Source organism: Sturnira hondurensis, unplaced genomic scaffold (assembly GCF_014824575.4).
Source record: "Sturnira hondurensis isolate 20B ecotype Veracruz unplaced genomic scaffold, ASM1482457v3 Scaffold0000880, whole genome shotgun sequence".
Taxonomy (NCBI): domain Eukaryota; kingdom Metazoa; phylum Chordata; class Mammalia; order Chiroptera; family Phyllostomidae; genus Sturnira; species Sturnira hondurensis.
This window is the reverse complement of record NW_028073511.1, coordinates 12,303,965-12,320,584: the sequence shown is the minus strand read 5'-3', so window position 1 is coordinate 12,320,584 and position 16,620 is coordinate 12,303,965. Positions and strand designations below refer to the sequence as shown.

At 46.7% G+C, this 16,620-nt stretch overlaps 1 protein-coding gene across 2 annotated transcripts in view; it reads right to left on the bottom strand.

Moving 5' to 3' along the window:
- Nucleotides 1–458: 458 nt before the first annotated feature.
- Nucleotides 459–16,620, bottom strand: part of PAQR8 (progestin and adipoQ receptor family member 8) — a 40,085-nt gene continuing 23,923 nt past the window's right edge. For both annotated transcript variants that reach the window (XM_037054783.1, XM_037054792.1), the window contains exon 2: nt 459–4,785. In XM_037054783.1, the coding sequence (XP_036910678.1) occupies nt 3,688–4,752 (1,065 nt within the window). In that variant the 5' untranslated portion in view covers nt 4,753–4,785 and the 3' untranslated portion in view covers nt 459–3,687. The remainder of the gene's footprint in view (nt 4,786–16,620) is intronic.

Below are 16,620 nucleotides of genomic sequence, written 5' to 3'. Positions count from 1 at the left end.
CCTAGAGAATCACCCTTTTAATAGCTATTTAAATCTAACAGTTAGGCTCCGAAATCCTTTGGTCGATAGGTTCCATATTTCACAACACATACCTTACAGTATTTGTGGCAGTATAATTTTTAAATTTCAAAAACATAGTCTATCAATTCAAAATTTTTAAATCTTTAACCCTACTACCCATGAGACAAGGAGTATTTATCCAATTAGGGTGAAATCCTCGGAGAAATCCACTCCATAGCTTTTGGAGGGAATACTTGATCTGCTCACAAATGTGGATTTGGGGTGTGTGTGGTGTTGGGGGGGTTGGAGACTTAAATATTCTCTTACCCTTTCCTACTCCTAGGTGGGTACAAAGGGACATGACCTCCTCCTCCTGGCAATGACTGTGTAGATAAGACCTTTCTTTAGAGTGGCCCTTGGCAAACAAAGAAACGAGGTACCGGTTGACAGTACAACAATCCATATACAAATCAGTTTAATGGTCATGTCTGTAAGTAGATTTATATAAACAGAAGATAGTTGCAAATTTTCCTTGCCAAGCAATCAAGCAAAACACTAGGTGGAACACATTTAGTAGGCTGAGACCTTGAGGACAACAGCTGGGCCCTCTGAGAAACACACGAGCGCCATCTGGAGGGCATCCTTGAAACTACAGTGCAGCAACTGAAGAACCTAATGGTTTTAAGCATTAAGGTACAATTTGTGAACAGGTGGGCAACACAGGCAGGAATGAATGACCTTCAGCCTTCATTCTTCATCACGTGGCCTGAGCTCCTGCTATTCTTCAAGCTTCCAGTGGAGGATCGAGAATGTTATTATTGAATGAGGTACTTTCGGCTGAGGTGAGAAACAAAACCCTAACATCTGAAGGGTACCAACATCAGCTTGTTAATTAAGGAGAGGTTAGGACGTACTGGGCAAGAGAAAACCAGGCAAACATGTGCCCAGTTGGGTGCACCTTGCTAACCCCTACCCTACTCTGAGTAGGCCCTGGTATAAATCCATCAGAACTTTTATTCTCAAGGTGATTGTTTAGTTTTTTTCAGAGGCATTTACCTTTTAATAGGTTTAAAGTGTTAAAAAATTAGTTAAAAAAGAGAGATAAGGAGCAGAATTTCCAGTAGATGTCAACTGTCTGAGGGGGTATGGTAGAGAAAGATAACTAACTCCTTTATCAAATACTTAATTATTCCTTTTTAAAAACCTAGGTCTGTTCCATACCAATGCACTCGCTCTAACGAAAATGTTTTAAAAAAGAGTATTTAATCCCTCAAAAGTCTGAGTAGTTAAAAACACCTGCCTTTCCCATGTTTTTATATATTGCTAATGAAATACTAGTATTTTTAATGAGATACTAATCTCCTACCCCAATGCTTCTCAAATATCTCTGGTAAAAATATTTTTTAAAATCCAATTACTTGAGAGACCAACACTTGTGTTAAACTGAAAATTTTATAGCAATTTCTAAAAGTTCAGACTATCTGTGTTTATCTTGTTACAGACCATCTGCAGTGTGCAGGTCTGCAACTGAAGATCACTGCTCTACTTCCTGTTTTCTCTGAAAAATAAAACCTGCATTTGACCTAAAGATTTCTGCCACCAGTTACACTCAAGAGCTGGACTTACATCTTCCTTCCAACTTTGAAAAGAACCTGGTCTTTGAATCCATACTCACAGACAGTTCAAACACTTTCTCTTCCCCACTTTAAACTGACCCTCTACTTGGAATGTGTTTGCACGACTCCCCTGTTCCCTTGCTTAGTTCAACCCCATTCTGTTTGCTGACTTCACTTATGGTGAATTTGGCCCGGACACCGGAAGACTGCATAAGACACTTGGGTAGCACAAAAGTCCACATATTTGAAGATTAAAACGGAAACCGGTGAAAACATCTAGGAAAACTATGTAGTTGACAAGATATGTGTTTTCTTGATAGAAAGATTATAAGAAAGCTTCAGTTGAATTTTTCTTTCCTTTTTTTTTTTTGCCAAAATAAGCAAGTTCAAAGAGTCTTTTGATTGATAAGCAATTCTTTCATCCACTGGTTGAAAAGCAATGAATTCTTTCTTTCTTATCTCAGTAGCCCCAAACTGCAAATTCCATATATATATAGTAGTGTTCATAAATTTCCATTTATAAGGCACAAAACCCACAAATCTCTCAGAGAAAGAAAGAAAACAAAGATTTGAAGACAATGAAATAGTCTAGTAAGAGAAGATGTTCATCAAACTGGAGTGAACACAAACCACTTCCCTTTTTAGTAAACAGAAACCTTATTAAACTACTGATGGGAATTGTAGCCTCTGAGAAGGCTGCCATGGCTCAGCTCCTCTGTCAACACAGCCCCTTTCGCTGCATTAGTGTGAAGTCAGTCCTCAGAAAGGCTGTGTGGCCAGAACGTATCAGTGGCAAGTACCATCTATCCCATAGCAGCTGCTGGGCAGTGATGCCCTCCACAGAACATTCTAGCTACACGGTGCGCCGTTCACCATTCTTACCCAAAGGAGCCTTTATGGACCAACCCACAGTGAGCACACACGCTGTCCTAGGGCTTGATTATTTTAAGGGTTCAGCTGTAAGATGAGGCATAAGTGCCTGCCTGAGGACCCTGAACTAGGGTAGTTCTGTGGGTCCTTTGTGGGATGGCATATATTTAAAAGGCTGGACCTTGGCTTCCTCTGGAAATAATTAGATCCCTAAGGGGGCCCTTAGAACCAATTTACTCTCTACCAGGGGCTCTTTGAACACACTGGTCAAAATCTGGAGACGATCCCCTGGAGCAAGCCCAGGTCTTCTGGCCTGCAAGGCAGCCCTAAGAGATCTCAAGTGATGCTCTAGTCCACAGATACAAGACAGAAGGGTCCCCTGATCCCCAACAGTATCCATGCTTGTTGGCTGTGCTTCCTGGCGGCTCTTGGCACTGCACTTTCTAGTACCGTTTGCATTAGTATTATATGAAAATAAGCTTCCTGGATTTCCACATGAATCCAGGCAACTACTCAAAGTATGACTACTTCATCATCCTGTATATTACCAAGTTATGGATGGGAGTGAACAGCACTTTCGAGAAAACAGCCAGGGTGATAATGTCATCCTGAGAAAAGGGTCAGGGTTAGAGTGGGTGACAGAGGAGGGGCCAGAAATAGTACGAAATGAGTAATTCATGTCTAAGGGTTTCACTGAATCTTGAAGATTCCGAATTCTCCACCCTGGACAAGCTGATATCCAAAGGAAATTGGGTCCTCGGATCAATTGATTCAATCACCAAAGATCGGCATAGTAGGATGGCGATCCCAATGTGGTGTGGACTGGCCACCCCCTTGTCTTCCAGGCCAAGTTTGTCATCTCTTCAGCTCCAGGACTTGCCCCTGGAGGCTACACTCAGAATTCTACTGAATTTTCAGGTAGGAAGATGATCCGTAATTCAGCGTCCCGTGAATCTTAGCCAGGGTCCCTTCCTTTCCTGTGTCTTGAAAGGCTATGACCTAGACAAAAAAGGAACACTCCCTTCTATTAACAACTACAACAACATAACTCTTGAGTCCTTTGGCTTCCCAAGGCCTGAGCCTTGGAAATATGTCTCCATGCAAAAGCCACCTCTTAAAAATGAAAAGTCAACTCCCATTCTGTATCGCATTTTCCCCAAATTGAGATGGGATGTAGCCAACCTCGCCCCACCTGCCAGCCTCAGGACTCTTTCTTCATCAGTCTGGCCTTGACTTTGTGCCTCAGGAGGGCTGCAGTGGTGGCGCTGCAGGCGGTCAAGAGGAAGAAAGACAGACAGGCCAAGTAGACAGACAGGGGACTGTGACGCTGCAGGAAGATCTCCTGCCGCCCCTGGTAGTCCAGGAGGATGGCCTCCAGCTGGGATAGCGTGCAGATAGACAGAAACACGTGGAAGAGCTGATGCCCGTGGCCCACAATGTCACAGGAGCCTGGGAAGTACTTCTCAGGAACTGGGCAAGAGAAGAAGTAGGCGCTGACCAGGAAGAAGAGGATCTGGAGGGTGTGGTACCAGGCGGCCTGCTCCTGGCAGCCAGCCAGGTGGCACAGGGCCACTCGGTGTGCCACGGGGCTGATGTCTAGGATGAACGCCAGCCCGGAGGGCACCACTTGACATATCTTCTTCATGACTGGGTAAGGCCGCTGGTAACGATACTTGGCGTAACAACAGCCAGCACAAGACAACCAGCCACAGAAGGCAGCTGCCGGCAAGAAGAAAAGCCAGAAGTGCTCGTACCAGGCCTGGTCAGAGGTGTAGAAGAAGTGAACCAAGGCACTGCCGTACTGGTAAATGCTCACGCCGATGTAGTCCACAAAGTAGAAAGTGTAGTGGGAGAGCTCGGACTTGGACTGCAGCAGGTGGGCCAGAACGCTGAACATGAGGTAAGTGATGGAGGACAGGACATACAGGAGCAGGGGCAGGGTGCTGGCTGAGGTCCACGGCAAGGCCTCGGCCTCGGCAAAGGCCCAGAATCGCAGGAGGACGGCCAGAGCAGCCAATAAGTGGGTCCAGACGTTGACCACCTCATTGTGTTTCTGAAAGAGGCTGAAGAAGTAGTAGCGCCACTTGTGTCCCGTGGGGCGGTAGCCGGTGCGGATGTAAGGCTCCCGGAAAAGCTGGGGCACATCTGTCTCTGGGACGGTGCAAGGCATCTTGGGAAGCCCGTTCTCCAGAATCTTGGGCAGGCGGCGCAGCTGCTGCCCACTGACAGACAGGGTGCTCAGGTGCTCCAGGATGGCTGTCGTCATGGCTGCCCAGCACAGCAGGACAGGGGATGCAACCTGAAGAAAAGAAGGAAAAGCAGCAAAAATGCAATGAGAGAGAGACTGAGATAGAGAGCAAAGGAACTGTGGGTTTTCTTAGTGATGCATAGCTTTCTAGTGCAACAGGGGAGGCAGGGAGCTGCAGGCAGCTGTTTTGAGCCCTTTTTTCCCATCTGCAGAATGATAGAGTTGGACCAAGATCCCTCACTACTGTAACATTCTGATTTTATCCCTACTACTGCCCATTACAGTGTAAGGCCAAGTCGTGTCTTATGAAATGGGAGTGTTAGCCACACTGTTAGAATGATATTTAGAAAGTAAGTAAGGGTAACTATAAAGGCTTTGCAGTTTTCTAGATGCTATTAAAATGTAACCGTCAAGACAGGCTGTAATAGTATGCAATATTATACTGAAATATAAAAGTTACAAATATTGAGATTACTAATGATAGCCTACATTTCCTAAGGACCTAATCTTAAATTATTCACTGATTTCACTGGTAACTTGAAAATCTGAGATAAGCAATAGTAACTTGAACCTGGAAGTAAAGACAAAGAAATGAACATCAGTCAGGTCTGTAAAGACCCATGCACATTCTGGGAACTATTTTCACAGTTCAACAAAATTAACACATGGCCTAAATTTAACATAGAGTCTAACTGCAAAGACTGGGTTTCTGTTTTTTTTTTTTTTTAATTATGATCTGGAAAGGAGGTGGAGTTTTGGATTTGTCTTTCCTGGCTACCTAAATCTGTGATCAATGAATTTCAAGCCTTAAAAAGGCTGAACTTGGAATCTTTGGTTGGCAGATGCGCCACATAAGCACGGTGATTGTTTCATAAAATAGCTGCAAAGTTTCATGTAAGTGATTGAGTCAAGAAGTGGGTTTTTAGCATGTCTACAGTTACCTTCTCTCCTTCCCATTTCCCAACCCTTTTCCTTAGAAACGTGCAAAGCCCGAATTGCTGAAACAGCCTCCTGCCTACAGCGCCATCTGCTGGGAGAGACACAGCAAGTGCTCCTCAGGGCACCACTGATCTTAACCTTCCTACAAACACAGCTTAACCAACACTGAAAAAGAAAGAGATATCTAATCAGCTCTAAAATGTAGGGCATGCAAATTAATAAAATGTGAAATAAGTTCAGGGAGACTTGGAGTCAAGCCCTGATGTTTGGTCACTTACTGGGTAACCTTGGACAAGTTACAGAACTAAGCTTCAGTTTCCTCATCTGTAAAATGGGAGTGATACTGTTATGTTACATGGGAGGTTGTGATGGCTGAATGAGAGGATCATAAATATAAAGTGCTTAGCACCCTGCCTGGCCCAAGATGGGTGTTCAGTAAATATTAAGTAATTGCTGTTATTTCTATTACTATGAGCTGGGCTCTGTGCTGGGGATGCAAAGGCCAGTAAGAGATGCTGTCTGCTTTTCAAGGTCAGAGTCTGCTGAGAAGACAAGGGGGGAGTCATGACCCAAAGGTGGGATGGGTGCTCCACTGGAGGCAGGCACTGGTCAAAGCGTTCTTGCCAAAATAAGGACCCGTAGAGCCTGGAGCACCCGAGGAGGGAGGTCGCACTGCGCGATGTGAAGGAGGACTCCGGCATCAGAGACCTGAGCTCCAGCCCTGAGCTCCGCCCTGGACAAGACAAGAACTCCAGTCTGGGCTTTGTCATCTGAGAAGCAGAGCCTGATAGAGAGAAGCTGCCTCTCAGGCTGATGTAAGGACCCTCATGATGTAATGCCTGTGAAGTGTTCAATGGAGTGCTTGGTTCCAAGTCTGAATGGAATAATGCAATAATTGCAATAATGCAATAACATCTGCTGTGATTATGAGCATCACCGGTGCCACAGTCAGGGCCAGTTCACAGTGGACGATCAAATGTTCTCTCTGTACCTTGTACCTACTTGCGCGGCACCCTCTGTAACCTTGGACTAAGCCATTTGTGGAGCCAGAACTGGCCAGAGGTCCCTTCCTAGGAATGGGCCATCAACTAGTAAAAATGTAAAAATTAGAGAAACTTGCTAAGAAGTAAGGTGTCAGTCAGAAAGGCAGAGAAAGAGAGGGAGAGAGAAAGGAAATTGTCACCAGAATCCCTTAAATCATTTAAAAATGAACAAGAAAAGCTAGGCAGTGCTTTTGCTGTCAGCCAGCAGGGGGATCCAAGAGCCTGGCCGGTAGTTCTAGAGGGAGACTCCAAGTGACCTAGGTGTCAGTTGATGAAGGAGCAGGGCTGGGGGGAGGAGGACACTGAAGGTGGGAACAGGTGGGAAGCACTGGTCCCAGGGTCAGGTGGACCCACTGTGGGGCTGAGCCTGGGACGACATTTCAAATTGTCCTGTTGCTGGTGGCTGAACAGCATGTAGCCTGGGGGAGCTGGGCTTGCGGGAGCTGGGCTTGCGGGGAATCAATGGGTTCTGTTCTCTAGATACAGGCTTCTACCACCTCTTGTGAAGCAGAGAGTGAAATCGGGTGAAAATACAGGTCTGGTTTTGTGACTGGGTGAAATAGAGATGAGTCCCTGGGGACACAAGCTGCATAAGATGCTCCCTGCATCGCCCCACCGGCACCGACAAAGGCTGTTTCCATCACCTCTGGGCACCCAAAGCAAATGCAGACCATTCTGCACCCAAAGTTAATTGATACACAACTGCACGATTTCTGCTCCTCTTTGCATCCTTGAAAATAGGGTGCCTAGCACAGGTTCTGATGGCACAACGGACTTTTTTTTAAGATAAAACCTTGGGTGTGGCTTGTCTACTGGTTGGAACCAGGTGCAGTTCAGACCTGGGGGCCAACTAGCATCCGTTTGTTCTGAGGAAGAAAGGACAGATCAGGATGCCGAGTCAAGGTCAATTCCCAGAAACCTGGCTGCAGGGCTCCGACCCCGAGTCCCTTCAGCCCTCACATCACCAACCTACCCTCATGGTTTTAAGACCTTTTCAGAAACTTATGCCTACTTCTCTCTTACTTATGGAAGCTAAACTAGGAAGAGGTTTATACAACTAAGAAGCAGAGAAGTATAAGACCAAAATGATATTCACTTTGACTTCAAAGAAAAACGTGCACGGGAGCAGAACTGGCAGAATCTTCATTTCCCTTGCGAATGAAACCTCCTTTTTCAAGGATCCTGAAGATGCAGCCACACCGGTCTCAAGGTCTCCTTAACTACACCCTCTGGAGTGTGTAACCCAACACCTACAGGGTGACCTTGAAGTTCCAGGCACGTGTACCCCATGGCCTCCAACTCAAGACGTGCCTTAGCTCCTTCAGCAGTGAGGGCGGTAAAAAGATCTGGGTCCTCAGTCTGTGGGAGAAAAGGACCTCAATTTCCCTTTGGAAGTCCAGGGTCAAACACTTCTAAACCAATGACGAGAAAGAGAGGGGATTGATTCTTTTTTTTTAATTGTCACCCCAGGACATTTTTTTATTGCTTTTAGAGAGAGAGGAAGGGAGAAAAGCATCAGTTGGTTGCTTCCCACTCCTGCCCTGACCTGGGATCAAACCCGAAATCTAGGAATGTGTCCTGACCAGGAATCGAAACCATAACATTTGGTTTACGGGACAACACTCCAACCAACTGAGCCACAGTGGCCAGTGGGAGTGGATTAATTTTTACTCCTTTGCTTAGCAACTACCTCTTCCACTGCCATAAAATTCTCCCTTTGTCTGAGAGTAGCCACCACAGCCACGATGATGACGATAAGTCACAATTTCTTATCATCATTAACTTCAGAACCCACTGTCCAGTGGAGTCTGGCCAATGCCCTGGTAGCCAAACCACAGGGAGCAGTGCTTGCAGATGGGCTTCCAAGGGCCAGATGTAAGTTTTGGGAGCCTGTTCTGGAGGAAGCACATACTGGCATCACGAAGCTGGAGCAGGAACACACCTCTCAGCCCCTCCTCCCCAGGCAGGCGCTGAGTAAGGTCCATCCCCAGTTATGGCCTCTGTCCCCAGGCACTCCTCCCCAAGCTCATGTGGTCATCTGCCAACTAAGACGCTCCCTTAGAATGACCTCCCTTGCCAACTCCTTTGCTGAGACAGCTGAAGTGTAAATATTCCTCAAGAACCCTCGTGAACTGCACAAGCTCGAGTCTTAATAATTCTGCTCATTAGGGGAGCTTTTTCGGAGCACAGATTATCTGCTCCACAACACTCGGAGCAAGAACAAGACCGCGTCCTCAAAGAGCCTGCAGGAAGAGTCCGACTTCACGCGTCAACAGCCAACACCGCCAGACTGCACGTCGTTGAATGTCAAGTGCAGTGCATACAAACAGGTCTCTACGGAGCAGAGCACTTGGGGTACACCTGGGCACCCGAGGGAGAAACAGGACTTGGCCAGGCCTCGAAGGCTGGACAGGACTTAGACAGGTGAAGGGGTGAGATGTAGGACATTCCAGGAAGGGAGCAAAATATGAGCCTAGGAAGGCGTGGCTTCTTCGTGGGCCCCTGAGCAGAGGGGCTGTCCGGGAGCAGCGAGGAAGCGAGTGGGACAGAGGCCACAGCATTCGTGAAAGGAGTTTGGGTTTGATGTTGCTGAAAGGGGATGGGAGTTCATTTCTCCTCTCTGAAGCTTTGAGCTCGTTCAGCCCTTAGGTCACCTGAGCTCTGGGGAATTCATGCTGCTGACCACGGCCTTCTGTCTCAGCTCGAGTGACCCTACCCTCTTTGGTCCTGCCTGTTTTCTTCTCCCACCATCCCTGACACTGTGGTGGTGTCCCCAGGGTTCCACATCCACAGTATTCCTCACATGGGTGCTTCTCCCACACCCTTGGCTTCAGCTGGCGTCTGCATCAGATGATTCCAAACATATGTCTCCAGCCAGAACTTTCCCGAGGTTTGGGTTCAAATATGCAATGGCTCTGGGTTTGTCCAGCTGAATACTCTATGAGCACTTCACACCCGCCCCCTGCCCACACTTGACCCTCCTCCCCCTGCGCCTCATCAGTCTTCTAAACCTGTTGACTTTACCCCAACAGCTCACTCATCCTTCCCATTGCTGCTGCCGTCCCTCCATGCAGGCCTCTGAAGTGAACAAATGTAGATGATGAAAACAGCAGCCTCATAACTGACCTTCTCTCCTGCAGCGGACGGTTCCCCTGCCTCTCGGCCCCAAATCTCACTTCTCCAAACCACTTCAGGCTGACAGTTTAAAAATGGAAATCTCATCACCATTCCCCTCCTCCAGTCTCTCAATAGCTCACCATTGTCTGTTTATAACACAAACTGTAAGCCCCTAACATGCAAACAGCCCCTTCTCCTGTGGACCTCTGTGCTATCCCAGCCCCCTCTCCCAAGAGAGGGGCTGTGCCCCCAGGTCACTTTGAGGGCTGGATTATAATACTGGAAGTTTTCAAAAGGGCCACATGCTCTCCCGTGCACGCTTCTGCACCCACGACAACCTCAGTGCCCTCTGTGCCCGCAACCCAGCTCCTCGACATGCTGCCCAGCGGCCAGCTAGGCTTTCCTAACCCCCAGCAGACATGAGGTCTGGTCCTGTCGGCCCCAGCACACGTCTCCCCCGGCTTACTCTGCTCACTTCCCTGGCTCCTTCATGGCAGGAACTCTGTGGTGCACAACTTTCCCATGTCTAAAATGGTATGCGGTGTATAAAATAATTACACATGTAACAATTATTTACTGAATGGGTCAATTCTTTAGGCCCAGACATATGACACCAATTTCCTTCTGCCTGGCAAGATGGAAGGGTAAAAGAAATAATGGCCTGGGAATCGGGAGGTCTGGCCGCTCATGTTTGTTCTGCTCACTTGGCTGTGTGGCCGTGGCCCAGGCCTTCAACTGCCCAGGGTCACTTTCCTCATTGTGCAGGGTGGGTCGGGGGAGGTGACCTCCTGTCTCTCCAGCTCTCGGGAACAAAAGAGAATTAAGAAACGATAAGAAATAATAACAAAATGGGCAGTAGATGGATAGTACTTTGAAAGGCACAATACGCACACTGAAGTACTAGTAACATTTAAAATACAGGTTTCAGAGAAAGATTATCAAGTAGTAATATACATGTACTTTTTTTCCTGCCTTATAATTGATTTTAATGCATTATTTGAAACTGGAACAGGAATTCAGTTTAATCCTCATAATGCCCACCCCAACTACTTATATAAAGAGTTTTCAGTAGCCCTGGCTGGCGTAGCTCAGTGGATTGAGCACGGGCTACGAACCAAAGTGTCGCTGGTTTGATTCCCAGTCAGGGCACATGCCTGGGTTGTAGGCCAAGTCCCCACTTGGGGGAACACGAGAGGCCACCACACATTGATGTTTCTCTCCTTCCCTTCCTCTCTCTCTAAATATAAATAAAAATAAAAAATTTAAAAAGTTCTCCTTTAAAAAAAAAGAGTTTTCAGTAGACCCAGATTATAATAAAATTGTAACTAAAAGTTCTATTTTAATATGGACTATTATTTAACTCTTTTTATGCTATGCTATCTGTACCATGACTTCTGTTAATGTTTATACGAAAGTGTTATCAAGAATGCTACAGCATGCTTTGGACTATTTGAGGGTACAATCTTAAAGTTTTATCTCAGATGCTCCTTTGAGACTAAAAAAGTTAAAGACAATTACTCTAAGAAAAAATGTGAAGAGAAAAACCTATATGTTCATGGCAATAATGACATTTTTGCCCCAAACCGTATATTTAGATTTTATTTTTTTAAATCAAAACTAAAGTATGCATTTTCCAAGTTTGGTTTTGTTTACCTCGTTTTGACTAATGACAACTACCCAGAATGTATTTCCTTCTCCATGTGCTAAGCAGAACAGCAAACCGACATGTTGCTGGTGATGCTGCGGTCCCCTGGAAGACTGGCAGGGACAGGTTGGGCACCCATAATTAACCATTTTACTTTCCAAGAGGAGATGGATGCACCCTCGGAGCAGCGTGTCTCCAGTGTCCTAGCAACAGATGTAACCAGGACTGCCAGGTATGCCCCAGGCATCCCCACTCCTCAAAACCGCTTCTGCTTGCTGGGCTCCCCTCAGTAGGGGCTCCCCCGTGGTGGGGCCACCACCCTGCGTAGGTCCTTGTTCCCTCCCACAGGCTCCTCTGCAGGATGTAGGCTTCTCCTCTGGCCCTTTTCTTGCATGTCTCCTCTACTGTCCCCAACCATCCTCCACCTCGGCCCCTTTTGTTGTGTGTTCTGTTATTCTGCTATCTTCTCAGGCCTTTGTGTTTCTGTACACACCTGGAGTGCCTGTGGCTCCTATGCATCCTCCACGGGCCAGCTCAATTTCCCCCGTGAAGCCTTCCCTCCCCTCAGGTGCTTCTTCACTGACACTGCCACGCTTGTTGCCCTCCATCACGGCACTCTCCCGACTGAATGGCAGCAGGGTTCTGGTGTCTGTTACATACCTCTCTGTCCACTAAACTGCAAAGGTCTTTTGAGGGCTGAGAATCTGTTTTCACCGACCACTGTGTCTAGCACATGGCAGATGTTCCAAGAAATTGTTGTTGAATAAATGAATGAATGGAATTAAAATGTCAGAATAATAAAAATTACAAACGTATGGTGTTTATCACATGCCAGGCAGTGTTCTAGGCTCTTCAGATATTAACAAATCCCTGGCGTTGGGATTTTACTTCTTATCATCAGCCTCATTTTACAGATGAGGAAACGGAAACACAGTGAAATTAATTAACTTCCCCAAGGCTACACAGGAAATCGCAGAGCCAGGAAGTAACCTGAAGCAGTCAGTCCTAGAGCCTGGGCGGTTAACCATCATGTCCTCAAAAAATGCACTCTAAGACGAACCCCAAGCATTTTTCAAAGATGTGCAGCTTCACAGTTGTTACTGCAACACTGCTTTGCACCAGTAACAAAGATAATGTGCAGCTGGCCCTACAAAAACAACCACTCTCTCCAGCCTCCTCAGTTCTTTGCCACGGAGTTTGTCAGTCAGATTTCAGGACTCTCTACAGAAGGAAACGCGACTGCCGCAGAGCCCAAGTGGCACCCACCAGACAACCCGCGTGGGTGTGGAGCCCAGATAAAAAGTCGTCATAACCCCCCAGGCCTCTTTCATCTGAAAGACACAGGCAAATTGCAGCTGGCTTTGCAGAACTGGTGTCGTAAGACATTCCAATCACAAACCCACAGATAAGGTTGTTTGTCAGCCCGTTGGACGAAAGCACAGACGCTGAGGCCGGTCACTTGTTTGTGCCGCACTCGTGGCATGCCATCCAAAAGGCCTTTCCCTGGTTAACACAGCAGCGAATTAAAGAAAGAGCCCCATATTTGGGAAATGGACATAGTCTGGTACTGATGACATTTTATCTGAAGACCAAAGAGAAGCACTTCAAAGCAATGGTGTTCCCTGGTCTAGTACAAGGACCACACTGGAACAGACCAGAAACTTGGATTAGCTGACTCCCTGGAAAAGCGCTGGATGAGGAATGAAAAGTCCCGACTTCTAGTTCTAGCTCTATCTATGCCTCAGTGCCCTAGTCCATAAAACAGGAGTGCCATCTCTACCAACTCTAATACTGTAAAATTCTGTAGTTCATCTGGGCTGTTTCGCTTTATATGGGAGATCAAGCTAAACCCACCAACAAACAGATCCCGTGACACCGTCTCGTGTCACTCTGTGGGGGCTCACACAGATGTCAGGAAGGTGGCCTGCTGCTTGCTGGACAGAGAACAAAAGAGCAGCAATATCCATCGAAGAGGGCAGAAGAAATGCTTCCAGAATCCATAGAAGCCCAGCGTACACATCACTGCATGACCATCATGGCCGAGAAGGCACAGCAGCCGAAATGCCAGCACGGTGTCCGTCTGCATGGCCAGACCGTGCTTCGAGCAGCCTCTGTCTAATCAGAGACGGAGGTGGAGCCGCAAATGACCTCAGACCCTGCCAGCCATCCATCCATCAAGTGAGAGGCTGCTGGGCCTGCACCAAGCATATCGCTGTTTATAAGGTCACACTTTGAAGGGTGAAACCACTGGCAGACTCCTATAATTATCCGAGATAATTTTACCACGGACTCAGATTCACAATGGACAATACATATCCTCTCTATATTTAAGAAGCCCTACCAAACATAAATAGCATCTTGATATCCCCCAAATGGGAGATCTGATTTAATAAATCATGATAAATCTATAAAACAGCATACTATGCACATATTCCAATGATGTAGCTATATGTACATCTGTTGCTACAGAAAGATGCATGTGAAATACGTGTGTGCTCTACTGTGGTCTCCCCTTCACTCAGAACCATGATTGACTAGCAGACTGACTCGCTCTGTGGGTTTGGGCAAATGTGTGATGACAGGTACCTACCATCACAGTCTCATACAGAGGAGCCTCAAGTGCCCCAAAAGCCCTCTGAGCCCCCTACCCTCCCATCTAACTCCTGCAGTCACTGATCTTCTTTACTGCCTCCTCAGGTTTACCTTTTCCAGAACATCGTGTAGTTGGAATCGCATGGTATGTAGCCTTTTCAGACTGACTTCTTTCACTTAGTAATGTTCATTTAAATGTACCAGTTTATGTATCTATTCACCTATTGAAGCAGCTCCTGGTTGCTTCCAAGTTTGGGAAATTATGAAGAAATCTGCCATCGACATCCATGTGCAGGTTTTTCTGTGGACATAAGTTTTCAACTTATTTGGGCAAATAGCAAGGAGCATAATTGCCAAGTCTGAATTTTCTTTACTGTTACTTCCTGTACTTTCCACATCTCAGCTAACCTCCTCACTTCAGCAGGGGCTATTTTCCAGATGCAGCATCACAGACACAGAATGCACCGTCCGCATGCAGTAAATAGTATCTGCATTTAATTCCAGTGGGAGAGTTCGGAGGAACTGGGAAGTTTTGAACACAGGCTAAGTTCAATCAAGGGGTTAGCTGAAGGTGCTGATCATTTTTCTTCAGACTTCCTCTTTGGGGAAAGGTAAGCTCTGCTATCTGAAACGCCACTTAATTAAAGCCTGGGGACAGGAGTCTCCCTGGAGTTTCCCTATGAGCGTAACTACCAGCTTCATTAATGTGGGTTGGCTTTAGTAGCAACGGCCTCTTCGCCTGATCTAGCCTTTCTCAGGAAGCTCCGCCACCCATCTACAAACCTCCTGGGACTCAGGCCAGCCCAGGTGAACCCTGAAGAGACCTGCAGGATTCCACTGGCAGGAAACCAATCTTGGAAACATACTTTCTATAGCAGAAGAATCTGATAACAAACTAAGGCCGGGGTTGGAGCGTCACGTAAGGAATGCAGCTTCCTAGCTATGACAAGTTAACCCTTCTGCCGCCAATGCAGGACACTGTCTGGGTGGTCGAAAGACCAAGGCTTTTTATTTGCTACTAAGAAACAAGCAAGTCACTTCTTTCTCAGTTTCTGTCTAGATATCCTAAAGGCCTTAGTTGTATCCCACACTGGCCATGAAGAAGTCTTCTCCAAGCCATCAAGATTTCTTTTCTTCCCGAACATGTACCTACCCAAACTACCTGTTTGGTGTCGGAACATCCGGGCTCGCGTGCTACCCCACTGCTGCGTGAGGAGAGAGACGCGTCACTCCCATGTACTGGGTTGCAAGCTCCTTGAGACGGGAACATTGGCTCGACCATTCTCTGTTTCTCCTATCAGCAACTATCAGAGTGAAGGTGCCCCGGGATGTGTCAATAGATAACTGTTCAAACACAGTGAAATAGACTCTCCTTTGGCCCTCTTTGCTTCTCAAGGCAAAACGGGGGAGATCTGAGATGATGAAAACGTGAGGCATTTTTCAAAAGAAAACAACGTTTGAGTTGGATGGTGTTTATCTGTGTGTGGTTCATCTATGAGGTAGACATCCTTAACACTATTTAAGTTGTTAACTGATTTCCAATCATCAGCTCACTTTTGTTCTATCTCCCTCCATCGTTGGTACTTTTGTGCCAAAGAACGCCTCAGCAGAGACGCAGGAAATAGAGAGGCCAGCCAGGGGGAAAAAAAAGAAAAATAACATTGGAGCAGGAGTCAGGAGACCTAGTTTTTTTTTTTATTCTCGTTGCATAGAAGAAGGCAGAATAGACTGTCCTGGTTCTCTGAACAAGCCACACTCATCACATTGCCAATGTTAATTGTACCCTCTGAGCTTGGCAAAGCCTGCTTCTCTCTCACATTCAGGCTCAGATAAAAATCTCTTCGGTGAGGTTTAGTAATAGCCTCTAGCAGAATGAAACATCCTGTTGCATTAAGCACATCCAATGCATTCCCTACCATTATGGTGCAACTGGCTACAGGGGCTTCTCCTTTTTCAAAACTTTAAAAAAATTTTTTAGTTTGTGTCACTTGATTGTGAAGATGACTGAAGCACAGGGGATTTAAGTGACCTATTCGAGCCCTAACCCAAAAAACAGCCCCCTGTTTTTTTCTGCTTCCGACGTCTGTGCTCCAAGAGCCCAGCTTCCTGTGCCTCAGAAAAAGAAAGTCCTTCAAACACGAATGAAAAAGAAAGAGAGAGATGAGACGTGAGTGTCTGTCTGCCTCTGGGCTGATGATAGACTAGGAATCATGGCTTGCCCTAAGCTATCACTCCCAAGACATTCCGTAAGGGCTCTCCTGAGGGTGCCCCTGAAGGCCTCACTGCGCTTCCAGTGTGGCCTTTTCTGCCAGGTGTAGTAATTCATTATTGGTGGCTGATCCGGCTGAACATCATTAGTTGGCCCATAACTGTGACCTGGCACACGGCTCCAGCTCTCACCTCCATTGTGTTACAACCACCCACCCACCCAGCCCGCAGACTCCTCTATTGCCCTGGTGACTGACTACTCACCACCTGGCATTACTCTCACTCCCAGATCTCAGATTCGAAAGTTCCGCCTTCCTGATCACAGCACTCCTGACCCTCACC